The sequence below is a fragment of the Hirundo rustica genome, chromosome 27 (genome assembly GCF_015227805.2).
Source record: "Hirundo rustica isolate bHirRus1 chromosome 27, bHirRus1.pri.v3, whole genome shotgun sequence".
NCBI classification, from domain to species: domain Eukaryota; kingdom Metazoa; phylum Chordata; class Aves; order Passeriformes; family Hirundinidae; genus Hirundo; species Hirundo rustica.
The window spans coordinates 4723999-4747258 of NC_053476.1; the positions used below are offsets into that span (position 1 = coordinate 4723999).

General features: G+C 61.1%; 1 protein-coding gene across 9 annotated transcripts; it reads left to right on the forward strand.

Annotated features, from left to right (window-relative positions):
• The first annotated feature begins 2889 nt into the window (after positions 1-2889).
• UBTF (upstream binding transcription factor) lies at positions 2890-20515 on the forward strand. 9 transcript variants are annotated; one of them, XM_058423660.1, is made up of 22 exons: positions 2890-2910; positions 7240-7369; positions 10390-10565; positions 10827-10910; positions 11504-11659; positions 12362-12426; positions 13025-13145; positions 13626-13736; positions 14024-14157; positions 14723-14864; positions 15175-15216; positions 15888-16001; positions 16146-16301; positions 16716-16871; positions 17075-17185; positions 17277-17365; positions 17533-17722; positions 17966-18013; positions 18258-18326; positions 18702-18848; positions 19173-19292; positions 19654-20515. In XM_058423660.1, exons 2-22 carry the CDS (start codon positions 7312-7314, stop codon positions 19765-19767), a joined length of 2403 nt encoding a protein of 800 aa, XP_058279643.1. In that variant the 5' UTR covers positions 2890-2910; positions 7240-7311; the 3' UTR covers positions 19768-20515. The 9 variants fall into 9 exon arrangements, with proteins under 9 accessions (XP_058279643.1, XP_058279641.1, XP_058279640.1 ...); XM_058423658.1 differs by lacking the exon at positions 2890-2910 and adding an exon at positions 3404-3493; XM_058423657.1 differs by lacking the exon at positions 2890-2910 and adding an exon at positions 3810-3938.
• Positions 20516-23260: the final 2745 nt, after the last annotated feature.

Sequence of the window (23260 nt, forward strand, 5' to 3'; positions counted from 1 at the left end):
CTTTCCAGCTGGGAATTTTCCGGGATGGCGCCTTAATTCTCCCCACCTCAAAAAGAGAGCAGCAGCGTCCTTTGAGGGCGTCCAAACCCCCGGGAACACGCAGTGCAGCCGCACCAAGACCCTTGCCACGGTATCCCGGGATATCGCTGGGAATCTACCCTGGGAATCCCGGAATCCCAAGATCCCTGCTGCATCCCAGCGTTCTGGAACATTCCCCAGGCTCATCCCAGGGTGGTCCCCAGGGCCGTCCCAGGAATCATCCCCCCGCCCCTCCCCGCACGCCGGGTGCTGCGCCCATCCCGGGGGATTGGGAGTATTTGGGGAATGTTTTGGGGATATCCCGATGCGGGGCTGCTGGCACAGGACGCAGAGCAGCCCTTTCCCTTCCCCCAGCCCCTGGCACTGCACTGACCCCGATTATCCGTAATCCCATTAGGGAACGGGCGACACCGCTGGGGCCGTGGGAAGGGCCGTGTCCCTTCGCCCCCAGCTTTTCCACGGGGCAGGAATCGGGAGCAGCCTCCAGGACCGCTCCCAGCCTGAACCCCAAACCCTCTCTGAGGGGCTGGGATAAACCCCAGCGCTGCCACCACGTTGTCCCAAGCCCTCAGAGCTGCCAGGCTCCGTTTTCCAGAGATGGAAGCGCACGGATGGCTCTTCCCAGCCCGAGGCCCACGGATCCGGCAGCTTCCCACGCTGCACCATCCCTGCCTCCAAATCCCGGCCACGGAGGACCCCGCATCCATCCCTCACGTTTCCCAGCCCTGGGAAGAGTTTGTTGTTCCCCGGGAGACGGCAGCGAGGTCACTGCCGCGGGATCCAGCCCGGTCCGGGGTTGGGAATTTAGGTCAAGCTCTTCTTTGAACTTGGCTCAGCCCTGGGAAATTGAGGCGGGGGGGGGGTGTGGAATTAGGGGAGGTCAGGAGTAACGAGGGGGAAATAAATGGTAATTAATTGGTTGCTAATGAAGAGGGGAGGAGCATGGAGCTCCAGAGGGAGATCACCCCTGGAAAGCGAGAACCCCAGAGCATCACGGAGAGCTCCATGCCATCCATGGGCAGGGGACACCCTGGGATCTGCTGGCAGCTTGTGCAGGGAAAAAGCAGAAAAGCAAACAAAACCCCTCCAAACGCGGCAGCTTTATTCCCCTAAAGTATTCATTGACACAAGTTAACAGCAAATACAAAATTCCCGTGGTCAGAAGCAAGGCCTGGGAAGGGCAAGGGGTGAGGGATGGGAATTTGGGGGACCCTGTTCCCTGCCCACCTGCTGCATGGTCTGTGGATGATTCCCAGGTCTCCAGCGTGCCTTGGTGGTAAAAAAAAGCCACAAAACCACTATGGGAGAATGGAGACTGGAGCGCAACAACAACGGCATTGATTTAAAAAAAAAAAAAAAATCTAAAAATTTAAAAATGTCGATTTTCATGTGTTGGGCCCGATTTGCTCTAAATATTTTTTTTATTATTATTTTTGTCATTTTTCCCTCTTGCAAAACAGCGACAATTCTTGAAATTCAGGGATCCAGCCCAGGCCCTTTTCCACACAGAAGAAATACATATATATTTTTTTTTATTTTTAAGCTCTCACAAGCAGGGATTAACCACCCGGCGCCAGAGCCGCCCAGCCGGGCTTGGCACAGCTCGGGGCAGGACGTGGCGGAGGAGCCGGCTGTCCGGCTGTCCCTCCGTCTGGCTGATCCTTCCCTTCAGGAATAAACCCAAATAAACCACTTACACAGCCAGGCACCACCCCCGCTCCCCAAACCAGCCCGGGGGGCGAGCGGGAGGGGAGAATATCCAGATTTAGGGATTATTATCTTTCTTGTTTCCCATATAAACACGCGTGAAAATCCGCCGGATTTTGGCCGTTCCCACGCGGAGATGCGCGCAGCCCGCCGGGCCGGGTGACCCCAACATCCCCGGGAAGGGATCCGCAGCTGCTCCCGCTCCCCGGTGCCGCCGGTGCCGGGAGCAGCGCCGCGGCCGGGGCTGCCCGGAACACGCGGGCGGCCTGGAGCCGCACGGCCGGAGCCGAACGGCAGCCGGCGGCAGCGCAGCCAGCACAGCCTCGCCGAGGCCACCGGAGCTGCCGGGAGCGGAGGGATGGCCGGGAGCGGAGGGATGGCCGGGAGCGGAGGGATGGCCGGGAGCGGAGGGATGGCCGGGAGCGGAGCGATGGCCGGCACCGTGCAGGCAGCCGCCGCCGCGGCGGGGCCCGTGCTGCGGAAGCTGCCGGGATCGTCGCGCTGTTCGGTACCGCGGCGGCAGCAGGGCTGGCCGGTGGCACGGAAGCGGCCCGGGATGGCTCCGTACCGTGCCGGTAGCCGGGATGGCCGGTGGCAGGGAAGCGGCCCGGAATGGCTCCGTACCGTGCCGGTAGCCGGGATGGCCGGTGGCAGGGAAGCGGCCCGGAATGGCCGGTAGTACGGAAGCGGCCCGGTAGTACGGAAGCGGCCCGGGCTGGCCCCGTACTGTGCCGACAGCCGGGATGGCCGGGAATGTGCAGGCGCTGCCCGGCCGGGATTGGCTGCGGGGAATGACGCCCAGCACAACAAAGGTGGAGTTGGAGAAATTCCATTAAAAAAAATTAAGAGAGAGAGAGAGAGAGAGAGAGAGAGAGGGAGAGAAGGGAGAGGAGAGAAAGGGAGCGGAGGGAGGGAGGAGGGGAGGAAGCTGCCCCTCGCCCGCCCCGCCGGGCAGAGCCCCCCCCGCCGCCGTGTCCCGGGGCCGCGGGGCGGGCAGGAGCGCGGCCCCGCCGTGCCGTGGGGGCCCGGCTCGGCTCCCCCCCCACCCCCCCACCCCCGCTTCCCTCCCTTTATTTTTTCTTTTTTCTTCATTTCTCTTTTTTCCCCCCTATTTTTATTTTTTTTTTTCCTTTATGCAAACGCCGGCCGAGGATTGTTGCACATGTAAGGAGATTTTTTTTTTTTTTCTTCCTCCCTTCCCCCCCCCCCACCCCACCCCCCCCCTCCTTTCCCTCCTCTTCTCCTTCCTCCTCCTCCTCCTCCTCTTTTTCTTCTCACCACAGTGTTGCAAAAGCAAAGAGCAATAAAAAACCCGGCGGAAAGCGGCGGCGGGGCGGCGGGGCTGGCGGGGAGATCCCGGCGGATCCCGGCGCGCTCAGCCCGGCTGATTGGAAGAGCGAACGCAGCGCCATGGAGGCGGGGGAAAGCGCGATCGTCTCTGCGGGGACTGGAGCGCGTCCACGCCCGGGGCCAGCGCTGCAGAGCTGGCCGCCGTTCAACCGCCGCTCCCCCGCCCCGGCCCCGCCGAGCGAGCCCCGAGCCCCCGCCGCCCCCCAAAGCGGCGGCCCCGCCGGTACGTGCCCGCGCCGGGGGAGCCGCCGCCGCCGTGCCCCGCCGCGCCGCGCCGTGCCCGCCGCCCGGGCTCGCCATTCGCCGCCGCGCCGCTCCGCCGGCGGGGCTGGAGGAGGCGCTTTGTTCCTCCCCGGGCTCCCGCTGCCGCCGCCGCCACCGCCGCGCTCCGGGCTCGGTAAGGCGCTCCGCCGCCGCTCCGACGGGAACGGGGAGGGGGTCGCGCCCACCGGAGCGAATTTTTTTTTTTTTTTTTTTTTTTAGGAAGATAGATAGGTAGATAGATAAATATATAAAAGAGAGGATTTTTTTTTTTTTTTTTTAAAAAAAAGAAAGGCTGGTTTCGCGCAGGCCCCGCGGGCAGGAAGCCGCCACCGCCGGGGCTCGCCCGCCTCGCCCGCCCGCGGGGGGCACCGCGCTGGGGCTCGGGGCGGGGGGCAGCGCCCGGCTCGGCGGCCCCGGTGTGCCCCCCCCTTCTCTCCCTCCTTTTTCCCTTCCCTTCCCTCTCCTCCTCCTCGCTCCCTCCCTCCTTCCCGCTCGCCTTCCCTCCCTCCTCCCCGGTGCCGCAGCTGGATTTCGGGGGCAGGCTTCCAGCGCTGCCCGCTTGTTTTTCCTGAGCCCGGGTGAGTCCCGCGCCGCGGCGGGAGCTGGGCGCCGCGCTCCGCCGGTGCGTGCCGGGGCTCGGCCGACCCCCCCCGCGCTTCGGCTCCCCTTATCCTCGCTTTATCCCCTCTTTATCTCTTTTTTTTTCCCCTCTCCTTATTTCTTTTTAATCTATTTTTTTTCCTACCCTTTTTTTTTTTCTTTTTTTTTTTTTTTTCCCCTCCCTTCCGCCTTTCTCCCCCTTCCCTTCCTTTCTTCCCTCCGGGCCGGGAGCGGGGCTCCAGCCCCCCGCTGGGTGGGTGGGTGGGTGTTCGCGGGCTCGAGGAGGGGTCGCGGAGAGAAAAGAGGGGGGTAAGAAAGGGAGGAAAGGAGAGGGGAAAAAACGAGGAAAGGAAAAGCGAGGAGGGGGCGGCGGTGGGGAAAAAGAGAGGGGGGGAGGATCGGGTAGGAGCCGCTCCCCGGGGGTCGGTGCGGGGAGGTCGCGCTGCCCTCGCCCGGCTCGCTGCAGCTGCCCGGCCGCCCCCAGCCGGGCATCCCCGCCCCCCCTTCCCCCTCCTCCTCCTCCTCCTTCTCCTTCTCCTTCTTCTTCCCCCAGCGGCTCCGGCGGCGGGGTTGGGGCTGCGGCGGCTCGGTTAGAGCTCCCCCCCACACCCCCCCCCTCCAACCTCCTCCCTCCTTCCTCCACCACCACCACCACCACCACCACCTCCTCCTCCTCCTCCTCCCCCTTAGCAGCCCGGAGAGGTGGGTTTGTCTCGGCTTTATAACCGCGGGTGGAGGGGAAGGAGCGGCGGGCGGAGGCGGGCGCAGCCCGGCCATTGTGTGCCGCGGCGGAGAGCGGCCGGTAACGATGGGGAGGGATGCGGGGGGGAGATGCGGTGAGGGTGGGGGGGATGAAGCAGCGCATCGCATCGCTCCGAGGGGCCGGGGGTGCGGAGAGGGGCCGGGAGAACGCGGAGCGCTCCCCCGGCCCCTCTCCGCACCCCCGGCCCCCCGAACTCGCCTTCCATTGTCTGCCCGGGTGTTGTTGGAGGGAAAGGAAAAAAAAAAAAAAAAAAAAAAAAAAGGGAGGGGGGGGCTCAGCTCGCTGGCGCCCGGGTGGGAACCGGGGGCGGGGGAGGCGCCGCCGGGGCCGCCCGCGCTCGGTCCCACCCGGTTCCTGCTGCCTGCTGGAGGAGGAGACTGGAGCTGGCCGGCGGCGCAGGGCATGTGCGGGCTCCCCGCCTCCGCCCGCCGGCCCGGCCCCTTCCTCCCCCGCCTCCTCCTCCTCCTCTCCCCCTCCGGGCGCGGGATCCGGTTCTCCCCCCGTTCCCCCGCGGGGGATCCCGCGCCCCCTCCCCGCGCCCCCCCCCGGGATCCCGGTGCGCGCGCACCGCCCCGCCCCGCCATGATCCCACCGATCCCTCCCCCTGTGGCGATCCCGCCTTTCTCCGCTCCCCACGCGTTCCCGGCCCTGAGCACCCACCGGCCACCCCCCGGGCGATCCCCGCTTTCACACCGCCCTGGGGCCGGGCTCGCTCCCACCCCGCGGCGATCCCTCAGCCAGCCCCGGGGGTGGTCCCAGGTCCGCCCCCTTGGGGGTTGATCCAAGCCTGGAGCGGTTTCACACCCCCCCCAATCCCTTCAGGGTTCAATCCCGCCCCGGGTGATCCTCGGTCCCACGCTGGTGGGGTGTGCACGTCCCCTCATCCAGCCCCAGGTGATCCCACAGCCACCGCCGGGTCCCATCTGCCTCAGGCAGTCCCGGATCCGTCCCCACCAGGGGCTGACCCGGTCCCGGCGGGGCCTGCACCCCACTGTGCTCCCACATTCCCGGTCCCAGCGCGGCCTGCACCCCATGGTGCTCACACATTCCCGGTCCCGGCGGGGCCTGCACCCCGCAGTGCTCCCACATTCCCGGTCCCGGCGGGGCCTGCACCCCGTGGTGCTCCCACATTGCCGGTCCCGGCGGGGCCTGCACCCCGCAGTGCTCCCACATTCCCGGTCCCAGCGCGGCCTGCACCCCACAGTGCTCCCACATTCCCGGTCCCGGCGGGGCCTGCACCCCACGGTGCTCACACATTCCCGGTCCCGGCGGGGCCTGCACCCCGCGGTGCTCACACATTCCCGGTCCCGGCGGGGCCTGCACCCCACGGTGCTCCCACATTCCCGGTCCCGGCGGGGCCTGCACCCCACGGTGCTCACACATTCCCGGTCCCGGCGGGGCCTGCACCCCGCGGTGCTCCCATATTCCTGGGCTTGGGGCTGATCTCCCCCGGGGACCGTCCCGGCTCCTTCCTGGGGCCTGGCGGTTCTGCACCCCGGCACTGTCCCCCTGCATCCCCCTGCCCTCCCCATGTTATCCTCCTGCAGATCCAAGGCCTGGTTCTCACAGAAGCCCCTGGAGTCCCCCCCTTCCCCATGGGACCCCCCAAGCCTGGATCCCCCTGGGATCCCCCAGGCCCAGCCGCTCCCCAGGCCTGGGGCCTGCTCCCCGCCAGGCCTGCGGCCTGTCCCTCAGGGGGATCCCCCTGGGGCCTCCTGCCCTCATCTGCCTTCCAGGGACTCCCCCGAGGGAATCCCCGATGGGGATCCCGCCCAGGCTGCCATCCTGCTACCCCTGCTACCAAGTTTTGAGGTCTCCCTCCCGAGGCTATCCTTCCACATGGAGCCATAAAATCATTCCTAGTGGGGTCTGAGGGGATCCTTCCCCTGGAGGCCCTCCTGTTGAAATAGTTCATGCAGCTTGTTCTCCTCCCTTTGGGAGACCCCTGAATCCCCCTGAGGTGTCCAAATGCCCCCCCCAGCTCCCTTGGCTCTGGGAGACCCCTCTCTTCTCCAAGCATGTCCCCAGCTCTGGGGAGGACTTTGCTGCATCTGTGGTGGGCCTTTTTTTGAAACCCTCATTTTACAGGGAGGGGAGTGAACCCCCTTATAGGAGATCCCTTGGAGCCCTCTTGACTTAGGGTTCTCTTGATCATGGGTTTTTGGATCCCACCCACCCCAGGGAGCCACCTTAAACCTGTCTCCTCTGGGATTTATTGGGATCACTCTCAGATCTTACCCCCCCCACCTTGGGGACAAACCCTTGGACTCTTCTCCGCTGCCCACACACCCCTTTTCTCCTCCCCTGACTGATGTGGGGGTCACACCACCATTAAGGATCCCCTCTCCTGGAGAGGGATGGCTGAGTGGGGGTATTCCAGCACCTCATTCTCCGGGGAGTGGGCTGGATGGACAGGATGGACAGATGCCTGGATCGAGTTCTCCCCACTCCCCGTTAGGAGTTGGGGCCCCCCATCACGCTGGGGATGCCTAGCAGGGTTCTCCCTTTCCTTGCAGAGCCGTGCGGGTGTGATTTCGGGAAGAGGGTGAGGAGGGAGCCGGCGGGACCGTCCTGGGCACAGGTGGAGGATGAACGGCGAAGCCGAGTGCCCTGCAGACCTGGAAATGACAGCTCCCAAAAACCAAGGTGAGCCCCCGGCAGCACCCCCCCAACAACAACGTGCCGGCGCTCCCAGAGGAATTCTGCTGCCACGCTTCAAAATAATAATAAATAAAACTCGGGGCACCCCTTTTCTGGGGGGGATGACAAAGGAGGGATGGAGGAGGAGGAGGAGGGATGGAGGATCCGTGATCCCAACGGATCAAGGCGGGGGGGAATTTGCCTCTCCGAGTTGTGATCCCCTGTGGGGAACACACACACGTGTACGAGCACACGGATGCAGCAGCAGCCCCTTGGCACTGGGATGCTCTTTGGGGGCCCTGGAGTTTTGGGGGGATTGGGAAGGGGGGGGCTGGCACAGAGGTGCTGCCCTCCCTCCTCACATCTGGGCTGCATTAAAAGCTGAGCCGTTACCTTGGGCCTCCAGCTTCCAGACCCCGGCATGACATCAGAGCTTTGACTTTTATTGGAAAAGGGGCAAGAAAACAAGGGGAAAAAAAAAAGAAGGATGTTTATTTAGGGCGGCTCGCGGGGCTCTGCCACTCCACCCTTCAAAAACCCCCTGGGTCCCCCAGACCTCTGGAGCTCTGTCCAGCTCCTCACACCTGCCAGGTCCCCCCAGTTTTCCTCCTTCCTTGCTGCAGTCGGGGTTGTTGCCTCGAGCGAACCCGGCCGGAGCACGTGTCCTTCTCCGGGACTTTAGGTGGATTTAATTACACCGGGGCAGCTTTCCTAATATAGACCCGGCCCGGCCGGTGCCAGGAGAGCCGGGATAAATCTGTCCCAGGGCACAGACAGCTCCATTCATCCCGGTGGGAGAGCGCCGCAATTCCGGCGTTCTTCAGCGTGCCCCAGGTTGAGGGAGGGGGGACAGAGGGATGGAGGGCTGAGTGTGGGGGTCCCTGTTGTCCCCACCCTGCTGCCAGTGAGGATTTGGGGATGTTTCCGCTGTTGGGTTTTTTTCTGTATTCCTTTGGGATGTGGTTATTCCGGCTGTCTGCCGGTGGAGGGTTCATGCAGGGCCAAAGGTCCCTGGGTGGTTCTGCATTTGAGGGGGAAACTGAGGAACTGGGCTCGATGGGGGCGGGTTTGTGGGGGTGTCTCATCCCCTTCTCCGTCCTCTCTGTATTTTTGTGGTTGTGCTGTTTTTGGTAATTCCTCCTGATTTCCGCAAGTAAGCTTGGCACCAGCTTCCCAGCCCTGTTCTGCCTCGTTGGTCCTTGCCTGGGAGGCCTGGAAAATGGATGGCAGAGACAGGAAGGCAGAATCTGGGGCTGTGTTCTCCCTCACCCAGCTCTGCTCTCCCCCAGCTCTGTAGGGAATGAGGGTTTCCCATCTCTTTTGCCTCTCTCACGGTGTTTTGGGATGAAGCCAGGAACATGGAGACACACCCTAAGCCACCGGGCCTTTGCTCTTTCTGTCTTCTCCCTCCATATTAATCCCTAATTGAGGTCGCTGTAGGGACCAGCTGGATCCTAAACTGTTCCTGCTTTGACCCCCAACCAAGGCAGGTCCAGGAGGGGAAGTGGGATGGAGAGGTCATGTCCTGGTTATGCTCCCTTCACCAGGTCCCGTACGTCCTTTAACATCCCTTGCTCGGATTTGGGATTCCAGGGAAATTGTCCTTCCCTTGACCCCTGCAATGGCAGGAGATGGAGGTGGTTTTCCTCAATGCTGAGTCTTGAGTGGAGGGAGAGCTGAAGCCAGAGAAATCTGTGCGGCTGGATATTTCTGGGAGCTTGGTTTCATTCCTGGAGAATGGAGGGAGAGATGCTCCGCTCAGATCCATGGCAAGCCCCACTGTTCCCGTCTCTGGGGTGCTCCATGTCCTGTAGGCAGCTCCAAACGCCTCAGCCTTCACCCGGCAGAGATGTGAGGCAGGGGAAGTCATGGCGAGCCGCTGCTGTGCTGCGGGGATCCCGGGTGCCCATCCCGGGTGCCCATCCTGGGCTGAGGCCGCCAGGGCTGTGTGGGCGGGTGGCTCCGGGCTCTGCTCCTCCCCCAGCCCATCCCCAGGGAATTTTCCTTCCGCTCCCAGGCCCCGCTGCATTCCCCAGGGCCACCCATGTTTGCAGAGCACCCCGGGCTGCGCTCCCCAGCTGGCGTGGAAGCTGGGAGCAGGGAGGAATTCCCCTGGCAAGGAAGCAGCCCCAAGGTTGGTGCTGGATGAGGCACTCAGGGCTGGGATATCCTGCCTGCTGCCTGTCCCAGCACGGTGCTGCTGCCTGTCCTGGCCTCACGGTTGCTCCAGGCTCTCCGGCTTTGCCACGTGCCCATCCCACTGTTCCAGCAGCACGTTCCTATGGGAGATGGGGGATGCTCCTCCCGGCAGTTTTGGGGGGTGTTGGGGTGACGTGAACATCACCCCTGCACTGTCAGGGACCCCTCTGTGAGACAGGGAGGGCTGTGCCGGGCTCTGCCCCTCCTCACTTTGTGGTCTGGGAGCTTTGACCTTGGCAGAGGTCACCGTGGAGCTGGGCCCAGGTGATGGCAAAGCTCTCCGGGGTGCAGGAAAAGCAACGCTGAGGTTTTCCAGTTGCTCTGGACGAATCTTTCCCGCTTAGAAAAGTGCGTTTCCCTGCTTCCTGCTTGGCTGGAGAGCTCGCTGCTCCCACGTCGCTCCGCAGGGGTAGGAAATAGCCCTCTGCTCCCGTGCAGCAGAGCCATCCCTTATCTGATGGTTTTCTGGGATGAGCGAGTCTCTCTGGTTTGCACCGAGTGGAATTTCTAGCTTTGCCCAGATTGTTTTGGCCCGTAGGAAGTTGCTCGAGGGTGATGGAAGCAGCCACGTCCCTTTGATCTTTAATCTCGAGAGGCAGCGTGTGGAGATTACGTGTCCTGGCGTGCGGTCCGGAGCGGCACGCCGGGAGCTGTAGTCCCAGTATCCTGCCGGGGAGGGAAGGGAAGGGAAGGGAAGGGAAGGGAAGGGAAGGGAAGGGAAGGGAAGGGAAGGGAAGGGAAGGGAAGGGAAGGGAAGGGAAGGGAAGGGAAGGGAAGGGAAGGGAAAAGGCTTCCTGCCCCTGGCTGATCCGTTTCTTGCTGCTCAGACCGCTGGTCGCAGGAGGACATGCTGACCCTCCTGGAGTGCATGAAGAATAACCTGCCCTCCAACGACGGGAGCAAGTTCAAAACCACCGAGTCTCACCTGGATTGGGAAAAAGTGGCTTTCAAGGATTTCTCAGGGGAGATGTGCAAGATGAAGTGGATGGAGATCTCTAATGAGGTAAATGACACCGCATGGGGCTTCCTGGGGGCTTTGTGACAGGGTTTGGGTGTCCTGCAGACATTCCTGGGGTTGTTGGAATTGTCCAAGTTGAGTGCCCAGAGCCCTCAGCCACTGGTGCTGGCACCATCCCGCCGCTGTCAGCATTGTGACCCCTCAGAGGGGCTGGGATTGTTCGTTTTTGGGGTGGCATTACAAAGCCCAGTGGGTTTCTGCTCTGCCAGATCTATTCAAGTCTTTGTCTCTTCATTTCCCGCGCAGGTGAGGAAATTCCGGACCCTCACAGAACTCATTATGGACGCCGAAGAGCACGTGAAGAATCCTTACAAAGGCAAAAAGCTCAAGGTATTGGGCAGGAATTAGGCTCGGTCCTTAAAGGGTGAGCCTAGGATGGGGGCCTGTCGCCCCTGTGGCACCTCAGATCCACGTGGCTGTGCCGTGGGAGCCCCTGCAGACACCTCACTGCCCGGAATCCCGGTGTCCGGCTGCCCAAGGCTCCGGAGGCCGCGGCGCTGGGCCTGGGCCAACTCCTGGGTACATTTAATATGGCCGGCTGTACTACTGGCAGCCTGCGTCCGAGTTTAGCTCCAGAGGGACCCGGAGCTGCCATCCTATTCCTGGCCTGTTTTCGGCTGGGTGGCCCTGGGGCAGCCCATGGTCCGTCCCTGGGAGTTGGGTCCCATCCCCTTCTCCTGCCCCCGTGTCCCCTCTTGCTCTGTGCTGACAGCTCTGGGTGGCTGGAGGCTGGAGGCTCCCAAGCCGTGGGATACTGTAGTTCCTTGGGGAGCCCTTGTTCCCTCCTTGCCTGCCGTGCCTGGGTCACCAGCAGGGCTGGGTGGAGGCAGTTGCCCCCAGGAGCAGCAAGACGTGGGTTTGGCTGTGCCCCAGCCGTGCTGCCAGCTCCATGCTCAGTGTCCTCCACTCTGCTGTCTCCCCAGAAACACCCCGACTTCCCCAAGAAGCCCCTGACTCCCTACTTCCGCTTCTTCATGGAGAAGCGAGCCAAATACGCCAAGCTTCACCCCGAAATGAGCAACCTGGATCTCACCAAGATCCTGTCCAAGAAATACAAGGAGCTTCCCGAGAAGAAAAAGGTATGGGGGGCGGTCAGCAAACCCCTTCCCGCCAGGTGCCTCTGTGTGCTGGGCTCTGCTCAGCTCTTCCAGTAAAACCAGCGGAGCTCAAGCTCTGCCTGGCGAGGGCTTTATCCAGCTCTCCACGGGAGAAGCCAGGCGTTCGTTTAGTCCCGTCAGACCTGCAAGACTTCCTTGGCTTTTCCTGTCCTGGTTCCCAGGATCCGTGGGGTGGAGGCTGGTTGGGTCTGTCCGTTGGTCCATCTCTTCCTGACGGACCTGGATGGTGGCTTTGCCCCTGGGTGGATCCGTGTTTAATGCTGGGGTTAAGGCACACGCCCCGCTGTGCCACCCTGTCCGGGCCAGGGACACGGGGACAGGCTCTGGGAGATGCTGGGAGCAGAGATCTGCCCACCTGGAGATGCCAGAGCCTGGGCAGGGCTCTGGCAGGGTCAAACTTTCACTCTGGGGCATCCAGGAAAAGTGCAGGGCACAAAGTCCTGCTGTGCCAGGGCTGCTGGGATACACAGAGAGAGAAGATATCCAGCTGCTGAGTCTTGGGTAGGGCTGGAAACCACCTGCAGGACCAATCCATGGGCTGTGGAGCCCTTGAGTCCTTCTTGGGGTGTTGGGATGCCCAGCCAGGTCGATAGGGATGTGTCCTCCTGCCCATTCCTGGTGCTGATGTCCCTCTCCACCTCTGTGGTGGCTTTGTGTCCCCAGATGAAATACATCCAGGACTTCCAGCGAGAGAAGCAGGAGTTTGAGAGGAACTTGGCGAGGTTCAGGTGAGCAGGCAGCACCTCCCAGCCCTCATATTTCTGCAGGCAGATCCAGATTCCCCTCCTGTGCAGAGCTCACAGGGGAAGCCCTGATGCTCTTTTGGCATGAAGAGAAGGGGGAATTCAGCAAAAAGAGAGCAAGGAAAAAGTGTCTGAGAGAGCATCCCTCCAGCTGGGAGACGGGATGATGGGGAGAGCAGAGGACCAGCCGTGCTCTGGGGGGTCAGGGTCTGCGAGGTGGGGACAGGAGCCCTGCCACCAGCACTGACAATAGCTGCAGTGTCCCCTCAGTCACTCCAGAGCTTCCCCTTGGACACCATTGCTGTGATCCAGGTGGATCCTGGCATTCCCAGTGACCTGCTGCTGCGTCAGGGTCGTAGCTGAGCCCAGGGGTGCCTGGAGCCAATGCTCCCCGAGGAGGGACAAACTTAAATCTCTCCTAAAACCCTCCTGCTCTTTTTGGGGACACCCCCTGGTACCTGAGCCCACGGAGGCTCAGCCCTGCAGCGACAGTCACCCCCTTAGCAGGCAGGTTTAGGGGTGCCCTCCTTGCCACTGCCACCTCCCTGACGCTCTCCCTTCCCCACCTCCCTGCCTGCTGAAGGGAAGACCACCCGGATCTCATCCAGAACGCCAAGAAATCCGACGTCCCCGAAAAGCCCAAGACCCCCCAGCAGCTGTGGTACAACCACGAGAAGAAGATCTACTTGAAAGTGCGTCCAGATGTGAGTACGGTGGGTGGGAGTGAGTGCGAGTGTGAGTGCTGGGGGGTCCTGGACCCCGCTGCTGGGGGGCAGGAGGGGGAAGGGAGAGAAGCATTTTAGGGGGTCGGGATGGAGGACACCGCTAGGAGCTCCCGGAGCCTGGACCGAGGTAAGGAGGGGCTCTGCACACCTGGAAGAAGCTCAGGGATCCAGCCCCCACTTTTTTTTTTTGCCAGGAAAGGGTGATGACCACAGCCTGAGGCAGGGCAGGAAAGGATTCCAGCACAGACATTCACCTCTGGCCATGCCCCTCACTCCCACACACCCCCACGGCTCACAGCCACCCCACGCCGGGTGCCATCAGGCCCCACCAGGCCACGCCATTTTTTTTTTATTATTATTATTATTTTTTGCCATTTTTTTAAAAATATTTTTTTCATTCCTCTTTTTATTTTTTTGGATTTTACCCCTCTGCCCTCACCTCTGGCTTTGGGTTTTCAGGCCACCACGAAGGAGGTGAAAGAGTCGCTGGGCAAGCAGTGGTCTCAACTCTCGGATAAAAAGAGGCTGAAATGGATTCATAAGGCCCTGGAACAGCGGAAGGAGTACGAGGTAGGGAGCAGCCTCACCCGGTCCCCTCCACACTGGTCCCGACGTTCACTCCGAGCCGCTCCGCATCCCAGCCCTGCGGGGCCTCTCCCGATAGCCAGCGTGGGGATTCAGGCAGGTCCTGGCAGGTCCCTAGTGAGTCTGAGCCCTGCCTCTCCAGCCGTGTGCGAGGCAGGCAGCAGCAGCGTCCCCAGGTGCAGGACTAGGGCGATGGTTGGCTTCTCTCTCCTCCTCCTCCGGCCCCGGCAGGCGGGGGTGGCAGCCCCTCTGACCGCTCTCCTTCTCCACAGGAGATCATGCGGGATTACATCCAGAAGCACCCGGAGCTGAACATCAGCGAGGAGGGGATCACGCGCTCCACCCTCACCAAGGCTGAGCGGCAGCTCAAGGACAAGTTCGACGGACGACCCACGAAGCCACCCCCGTGAGTGCTGTCCCTCCTTGGAGCCGTGGCCTGGGTGGATGCTGGTTCTTGCCAGAGAGGAAGCTGGACTCTGCTGGGCTCGGGAAGCCCGGATAACTTCTGCGATCACAGACGCAGAGGGGTTAGATGGGATTTATAGGACAAAATTTCTTCACGGTCAAGCCTGGGAGCCCAGGGCAGTGGTGGAGTCACTGTCCCTGGAAGGGTTCAAAAAGCGTGGATGTGGCACTTGAGGACGTGGTTTAGTGGGGGGCTTGGCAATGTTAGTTAATGGTTGGACTAATGATCCTAAAGGGCTTTGCCAGCCCATGATTCTGTGATGATCCCTCTAAACCAGTCCTTAAGTATACATCAAATACACATTTTGGGGAGAATCTGAGTGAGGTTTACAGTGATACTCTGGCTTTTAGGGGGTGATCCAGCACCCAGCTGCCCTAAAACGCAGGCACTTCACTTCCTTGCCTGGCACAGCCCAGCTGGGGGCTCTCAGGGAGGCTTTTAGCACGGAGCCAGCTCCACAGGGACAGGTTTTCCCCAACACTGAGTCCCTCTGTGGGTTTTTCAGGAATAGCTACTCCCTGTACTGTGCAGAGCTGATGGCCAACATGAAAGACGTGCCCAGCACGGAGCGGATGGTGCTGTGCAGCCAGCAGTGGAAGCTGCTGTCCCAGAAGGAAAAGGACGCCTACCACAAAAAGTGTGACCAGGTGAGTGGCTGAGGATGGACATGTGTGGGGAGAGGCAGGTGGGCACCAGTGCCGTGGGAAAGGAGCAGTGGGATGGGAGAGTCTGTGCCTCAAATATCCCTGGAAACTAAGCCCTCAGCTTTCCTCAGTCCCTGTGCTAGTGTGCATCACCGGTTCTCCCTGAGATCCTCGGCCGCCTCCCTTGATCCTCTCCTGATGGTCCAGGTGGAGGGTGCTGTTGCCAAGGGATTGAGGCTGGGTCAGGGGCTGCGAGGGGCAGGGATGGAGCGAGGGGTCTCTTGTGTAACCGCACGTCTCCATCTCCCTCCAGAAAAAGAAAGATTACGAGATCGAGCTGCTCCGCTTCCTGGAGGTGAGTGATGAGGGGGTGCTCGGGCAGCGGGTGCTGGAGATCCCAAACCTGGGAATTCCCCCACAACATGTCTGGGCCCAGCCGTGGGTGCTGTGCAGATGGTTGCACATAGCCATGACCTTAGGCTGTCCTGATGGCTGGTCCAGTGTCTTCCAGTTGGGCACTGGGAGTTGAGAGGAGCTGGGGTGAGCAGCGGACACGAGCTACAGGGGGGGACTGGAGCTGGTTCAGTGGCTGTGGCTGTGCAGCCTCTCACTTCCTCCCCTCGCCGGGGCGTGGGCGGGGGAGCCGCACCGAGGCCACCCCAGCATCGTCCCCGTCCCCAGGCGGATGTGACATGGCCCTGGCCGCAGCTGCAGGGGCACGGGCTGGAAAACCCAGGGGTGTGCCCAGATCCAGGCACCTGCCCACCTGCTTTCACTGAGAAACAGCTGAGCCAGGGAGGGGACAGAGCTGGGGGAGAGGGACACTGCCCAGATAGGGCGGTGACAGCGTGGGGACCCCCGGGCTGTACATGTGCAGTTCTGCAATGGTCCTGACTGGGACAGGGTTTGGATCAGGACACCCAAGGGCATTAATTCCCCTTCCCCAGAGTCCCTATTCCCCAGCTGCCTCAAAACTTCGTTAGCACTGGGCTGCCTAACAATTGTCTCTTCTCCTTTGCCACCCAGAGCCTGCCCGAGGAGGAGCAGCAGCGGGTGCTGGGTGAGGAGAAGATGCTGGGCAGCAACCGGAAAGGAGCGACGAGTCCTGCGTCCAAAAAATCCTCACCAGAGACCGGCAAGGTGGGAGCGGCCCCGCGAGGGACGGGGGGCAGCACCTGCCAGAGCCTTGGGGTGGGGTTGTGCATCTCAAGGGGCTTTGAGGGCTTTGGTCCCTGCATGGGCTGGTGGGTTTTGCCCCCCTGACAGCCCCGTGTGCCCCCCCAGGCCAGCTCAGAGAAGCCCAAGCGACCCATCTCAGCCATGTTCATCTTCTCGGAGGAGAAGCGGAAGCAGCTGCAGGAGGAGCGGCCGGAGCTGTCGGAGAGCGAGCTGACCCGGCTCCTGGCCCGCATGTGGAACGACCTCTCCGAGAAGAAGAAGGTTGGTGCCATCCCCACGTTCCTCCTCCGTCCCCTCTGCGCTGCTCCTGTGAGCATCTCGGGCAGCCCAGGGGCTGCTCCTGTCCTTGCCCTGCGCCAAGGGGCACGAATGTCCCCTGGAGCATCACAGTGACCTGTCACACAGGTGCCAGTGTCAGCACTGAGGGGCACCGCTGGCCGTGCCTCCCCCTCTCATCACCTGAGGGGGTCAAAACCCTCAGAGGGCTCTTGAGCCTCAGTTTTGAGGCTTTGGGATTTTCCTGATGGGGAGACTCCCGAGATGGGGTTGGGTTTGGTGAGGGGGGTTGTCAGTGCTACTGTGGGGACTGTGCTGGGGGAGCTGCAGTGTCCCCCGGTGTTTGGGGGCCGTGCCCCCCTCACCCTGTGCCCCCCTCACCCTGTGCCCCCTGCCCAGGCCAAGTACAAGGCGCGGGAGGCGGCGATGAAGGCGCAGTCGGAGAAGAAGCACGGCTCGGATAAAGAGGAGCGCGGGAAGCTGCCCGAGTCTCCCAAAACTGCCGAGGAGATCTGGCAGCAGAGCGTCATCGGGGACTACCTGGCTCGTTTCAAGGTGAGGAGTGAGCTGGGAAAGGGGCTGGAGGTGGGATCGTCACTCCCACCAGCAGGAATTGCCGTGTGCTTTGTGGCACGCACCTGGGCTGGGGCTGGGAGCCGTGGGGAGGATGGGGGTCACAGGGGCACCCAGCAGCAGCACCCCAATGTCCCAGGGGTTTTTGGGTGCATCTGATGCATTGGGGCGGTTCCATCCCACAGAACGACCGGAGCAAAGCGCTGAAGGCCATGGAGGCCACTTGGAACAACATGGAGAAGAAAGAGAAGCTGATGTGGATCAAGAAGGCGGCGGAGGATCAGAAGCGATACGAGGTGGGTCTCTGCCCCGTCCTGTCCCTCGCCGTGTCCCTCAGCCAGCACTGCCCCTCTCCCTGACCCTCTCTCTCTCTCTCCTGTGGCTCAGAGGGAGCTGAGCGAGATGCGGGCCCCTCCGTGCTCCACCAACTCCACCAAGAAAATGAAATTCCAGGGAGAGCCGAAGAAACCCCCCATGTGAGTACCTGGGGTGTGAAAACCGGGGCTGGCTATGCTGGTGGGAAGAGCCTGCAACAAGAGGAGGGAGGGTGGGCTGGAGCCTGGCGTGGCTGGACAGGGGTGATGGACACCTGGCTTGTCTGTACCCGCTGTCCCAGCCCGCTCCCTGCGCTCTCCCTGTGCAGGAACGGTTACCAGAAGTTCTCCCAGGAGCTCCTGTCCAACGGGGAGCTGAACCACCTCCCGCTGAAGGAGCGGATGGTGGAGATCGGCAGCCGCTGGCAGCGCATCTCCCAGGGCCAGAAGGACCACTACAAAAAACTGGCAGAGGAGCAGCAGAAACAGTACAAGGTGCACCTCGACATCTGGCTCAAGGTGGGTGCTGGATCCCCATGGTGGGGGACTCTGGGATCCCTTGTTTTTGGGGATGATGCTTGGCATGGTCTCTGTTCCCACCCCTCCTCTGGAAACCAGACCTTTTTTTGACATTTTGTAACTTAAAAGGATAGAAGTTACATACATGAGGAGGCTGTGCCCTGTGCTAGAGCTTTTCCCCCCAGCTCCATCTCCCATTCTGTGCCATGCCCGCCCATCCTGACTGTGTCCCTGTCCCCACAGAGCCTCTCGCCCCAGGAGCGGGCTGCGTACAAGGAACACATTTCCAACGTGAGTATCCGTGTGCCACTGCTGTGGTGGAGTCCCAGGAGTTTGGGAGTGGTGGGATGGGGTTGCCAGGGGCTTGGGGCTGGGCAGGGTCAGTCCTGGGTGAGGTTTGGATGTGCCACGCTCCAGAGAGCCCCTCCAAGCAGGGGTTTGTCCCCGTGGCAGCTCAGCAGTGGGATTTTCTGCGGGCTGGACAAGGGGAAGGAGCTGAACTTGAGCCCTAAAGGGCTTTGTTTTGTTCCCACAGAAGCGCAAGAGCATAGGGAAGATCCGGGGCCCCAACCCCAAGATGAAGCCAACGATGCAGTCCAAGTCGGTGAGTCAGAGCAGCCCCATGGGGCCACCCGGGCCCCCTCCCTGGGGAGCGCGTCAGGGGGGACCCACAGCCCGTGTTTGAGTCGTCCCTTGTGCTTCCAGCTGCCTGCCCTGTCCTTGAGACCATAAACTTTCCCCAAATCCCTGCTCAGAGCACATCCAGGTGGGCTTTTGACCCCTGGTACCCACTCGGGGACCCCTTTTTGGTGCAGTTCTCAGTGTAAATGGGAAATGGTTCCCAGGAAGGTGTTGGGTAGGGAATCACCTGATCTGCTCAATGGATGGAGGAACCCAAAGGGGGATTGTCCAAAGGGGCGGGAGCTGCACCCGTGGGTGTGGAGATCCAGGGCCTCACCAAGACCCTCCTGTCCTGCAGGAGTCAGAGGACGATGACGAGGAGGAAGAGGAGGAGGAAGATGACGACGAAGATGAGGATGACGACGATGACAACGGCGACTCGTCAGAGGAAGGCGGCGACTCCTCGGAGTCCAGCAGCGAGGAGGAGAGCGAGGACGGGGACGAGGTGAGGCCGTGGCACGGGGAGGGCACGGGGGGCCGCCCCCTCACCCTCCTATGGGCTGGGGGGCACCCGCAGCCGGGCTCAGATAGATCCGTGGCAGAGGAGCCCCCGGGAAGCAGGGGGACACGGGGAGGAGAAGGGGAACAGGATCCCGACCCCGGCGTTCCCGGGGAGGGCACGAGGAGCAGCCGCGGGGCGCAGTCAGGAGCAGCCTCGGGACGTAGAGATGCGGTGGGCGGTCTGCAGAGCCCCCAGTGAGCAGAGAAAAATCTCCTGTCTTTTTCCTGGTGGAGATACTGAGTCTGGTCTCGGCTCCGTTTGCGCCAGTGTGAATGCCGAGTAAGTCACCAGAGTCAAAGCTTTACACCGGTGCAACTGAAATCAGAGTTTGCTGGATGGCGCTGGGGCCAGAAACCATGTCCGTGCCTTGTGCTCGCCACCGGACAGGTGAGGTGTTTCCACCCCCTCGCTGGTCTCAGCTCACGCCTCTTCCTTCCCTGGCTTTAGAGGGGGGAAACTGAGGCACGAGGCGGGTCGGGTAGCCTCCCTGGGATCGTGTAGCGAGGCAGTGGCAGAGGTGAGGGCAGGACCCCCGCGCGCTGCTCCGGCACGTCCCCCTCCAGCGCCCCGAGCCCTTGCAAACTCGCTGCTGGCTCCTGCCCCGCGTCCCTCCTCCTCCAGCCCCACGGCCCCGGGGGCAGCGATGGGAGGGTGGGGGTCCCGGCGGGGAGAGCGGGCCGGGACGAGGGGGTGACGATGGATTAACCCTGCCCTGACCTCCCCCTCCTCTGTGCCGCCCCCCTCCCAGAACGACGAGGATGACGAGGACGAGGACGATGAGGATGAGGACGACAACGACTCAGAGGGCAGCAGCAGTTCCTCCTCCTCCTCGGGGGACTCCTCCGACTCCGACTCCAACTGATCGGCCAAGCTCTTCGTAACGTCGTTTGGTTTCTCGGTTTCGCTCCCAAATCCCCCCCCTGCAGCCCTTCAAAAATCCTTCGTCCTCTTCCTCTTGCCCCTCCGTGGGACCCCCCCAGCGTGGGGAGCGGGGGCCGGGGGGACCCCTCCGCCAGGCTCACACTACGGAGGGGGATCAGGGGCTGCTTCCCCCAGGCTGGGGGGCGAGGAGAGAGCCCCCCCACCCCTGCCCCCTGCATTCCTCCCAAGGGGAAGCAAATTTTTTTTTTTTTTTTTTTTTTGGTTGGAATTTCATTCTTTCCAAGAGAGGGGCGTTATCTCTCCATCCCTACCCCAATCACCCCCTCGCTACCAGCTCCGGACTTTCTAGAAAGAGACGAAAAACACACAGGAGAAAAAGAAAAAAAAGAAAAAAAAAAAAAACAACACCACCGCCCCCCACACCCCCTTTTTTTTTATTATTAAAAGAAACAGAAAACGGGAAGAAAATCCCTTCCCCACGCAGCCCCTGCGGCAGCGGAGCAGGAGCCGAGGGGCTCAGGACTCAGCCGATGGGACAATGCCTCCTTGCAAACCCCCCCCCAAGCCCTCTGCGCCCCTCAGCATCTTGGGGGTTCCCCCCCCCCAAAAAAAAAAACCCCACAAAAAACCCCTTGTACAGTCTGGAAGCTGCCCCGGGAGCTGCCCGGGATCGTCCACGGCACTTGGGAAGGGTCGGTGCCCCCGCTGGGGCTGGGAGGGGGCGCGGGGAGGGGGCGCGGGTGTGCGTGTGCGAGCGTGAGTGTGCACAGGGGCGGGGGGACGCACCGGGGCCGCCCCCCGCCCGGGGCCGGCGGCTCAGCGTGACCAAGGTCGGGGGGGGCTTGGGGGGGGTCGCGGGGTTCCTCCCCCCACCCCCCCGCCCCCAGCTCTGTTGTCGGTGGTTGTTGTGCCGTTGTATTTTATTTTAATTTTTTTGTTGTTGTTGTTGGTTTTGGTTTTTTTTTTTTTGTTTTTTGTTTTGGTTTTGTTTTTTTTTTTTCCTTTTTATAAAACGAAAAAGATCCATCTTTTATTTTTCATTGCCCCCCGCCCCCTCCCCGTTTCTCACCCCCCCCCTCACCCCTTTTTTCCTTCCCCTCCTTCCCCTCCCCGTTTTCCTCTCTGTCTCTGGTGAAGCTGCTCCTCTCCTGAGGGGGGGGGACACACCAGAGCTCCCAGTTAATCCCAGTTCATGTCCCCCCCGGGGGGGGTCTCACCCCCCCCGGGCCATGCTGTAAATATTGGTGTGGTTTGGGTTTACTTTGGGGGGATCAATGCCCCTTTTCCCCGGGAGAGGGATGGGGCCGCAGGGACCGGGGTGGGTGCATGGGGGGGGCCTGTCAGGGGTCCCCCCCCTTTTTTTTAAGCAGACACGAGCACCAGCAATCCCACGGCACCCCCCTGCAGGGTTCTGTCCCCCCAAACCCCCCCCCCAGACCCCCACTCTAATTTGGGGTGGGGGGCTCAAGATTTGTTCTTGCTGCCCCTTCTCCCCCCCATGCTGTCCCTGGAGAGGAGCTGGGCTGGGGGACAGGATTTGGGGGGGCCCAGAGAAGGGGATGGGGGCCTTGGGGAGCTTTTTTCTCTCTAGGGCTGTAATTTAGCTGTTTTTTTCTCTCCACCCAAATCTCTGCAGGGCTGGGGGGGGGGGGTAGAAGGGGGGGGGCCGTGCTGCAGATTTAGGGTTTTGTGGGGAGTCCCTACCCGTCCCCAGCTCTGTAACACCCCCCCAGGTTTGCTGCTCTCAGCACCCCAAATCCAGCCCCCCTCGATGGGAGGGGGAAATGGGGGCGACACCCCTTTGTCCTGGCCTACTTCGGGCTGAATAAACACCATTTTGGGCAAACTGACCCCAACCCTGGGGGGGTAAGGGGTGAACCCGGGTGCTCCCGCACGGACAATCCCCCCGTGTCCCCCCCGGGACCGGGGCCCCGAAGAGAACCCAGATGGTGTCCACCCCCCCAGTGTCCGTCTGTCCGTCCCTCTGCTTCCCCTTCCCGCTTCCCCCAATCCATTTGGGATTTTTCCTTTCATTTCCTTCCCAATTTTTAATCGCCGCCTCTCCCAGAAATCCCCTAAGGGGAACCCCCCTCTCCTCCCCATCCCTTTTTTTCTGCTGAATGTACCCAGCACTGTCGTGTTTTAGTGGATGTGTTTTTAGTACAAAAAAAAAAAAAAAGACAAAAAAACAAAAAAAAGAAACCCCACCTTTTTTTTTTTCCCCCCCATCTTTTTTTTTTCTGTTTAAAAAAAAAAAAAAAAAAGAAAAGGTAAAAAAAAAAATTTAAATAATAAAAAAAGAAAAATTCTTACAGCGCCGACAGTTTGGGAGGCGGGGGGGGAAGACGTTTGCGCTGCAAGAGAATTCCTGAGTGCATTTTGGCACTGCCACAAAATCCCGGGATCCTTTAGATGGAAGTTCTTTTTAATTAAGTTAAAAAAAAATAAAAAAACTAAAAAAAACACAAAAAAAAAAAAAAAAAAAAGGATAAAAAAAATCATCTTTTTTTTTTCTAATATTTAAAGAGTGTTTTTGTAGGTTTAAAAAAAAGACAAAAAAAAAAAAAAAAAAAGGAAAAAAATAATAATAATCCCGACTCGGAATTTGTACGGCTGAGCGGGACGCAGGGGTCACGTCCCCGGTTTCCCGGTTTGCTTGGGGTTTCGGTTCTTTTGTTTTATTTTTGAGGTTTTGGGGGGGGGGGGGTGTTGTTTTTCCTTTTTTTTTTTTTTTTTTTTTTTTTGTATAATAAAGTGAAAAATAATGTTTCTGTTCTCATGTCATTACTATAAAAAAATAAAACTTTAGGAAAAAAAAAAACCACAAAGGACAAGTGTGAGGAGTATTTTTCCTCCCTGCTGTGGGATCCACTTTTGGGGGGGATCCGCTGTGGGAGGGGTCACTTTTGGGGGGCTGTGTGGCACAGGGATTTGCAGGGACTGCTGGAATGTCACCGGGATCTGCAGGGATGAGGATTGGGGGTACGGGGGGGGTCTGTAAGGGTAGGAGGAGCCCGTAGGATCGGGGGGTTCATGGGGATAGGGGGATCCTTGGGATGGGCTCCAGGGAAGGGGGGGATCCCTGGGGTGGGGGGTCCCTGGAGATGGAGGGGGCAACCACACGGACAGGTGATGTGTGGCAGCGGGGCGGGACCCCGGGAGTGGGGGCAACACCGGGGGTGGGGGTCCGCGGGGCATCTGGGGGTGCGGGAACCGGGTGTCCGGGGGTGCGGGATCGGCGTGTCCGAGTTTGGGGTGTCCGGGGTTGAGGGTTCGGGTGTCCGGGGTTGCGGGTTTGGGGTGTGCGGGGTTGAGGGTTTGGGGTGTGCGGGGTTGAGGGTTCGGGTGTCCGGGGTTGCAGGATCGGGGTGTCCGGGTTTGAGGGTTCGGGTGTCCGGAGTTGCGGGATCGGGTGTCCGGGGTTGAGGGTTCGGGTGTGCGGGGTTGCGGGGTCGGGTGTGCGGGGTTGAGGG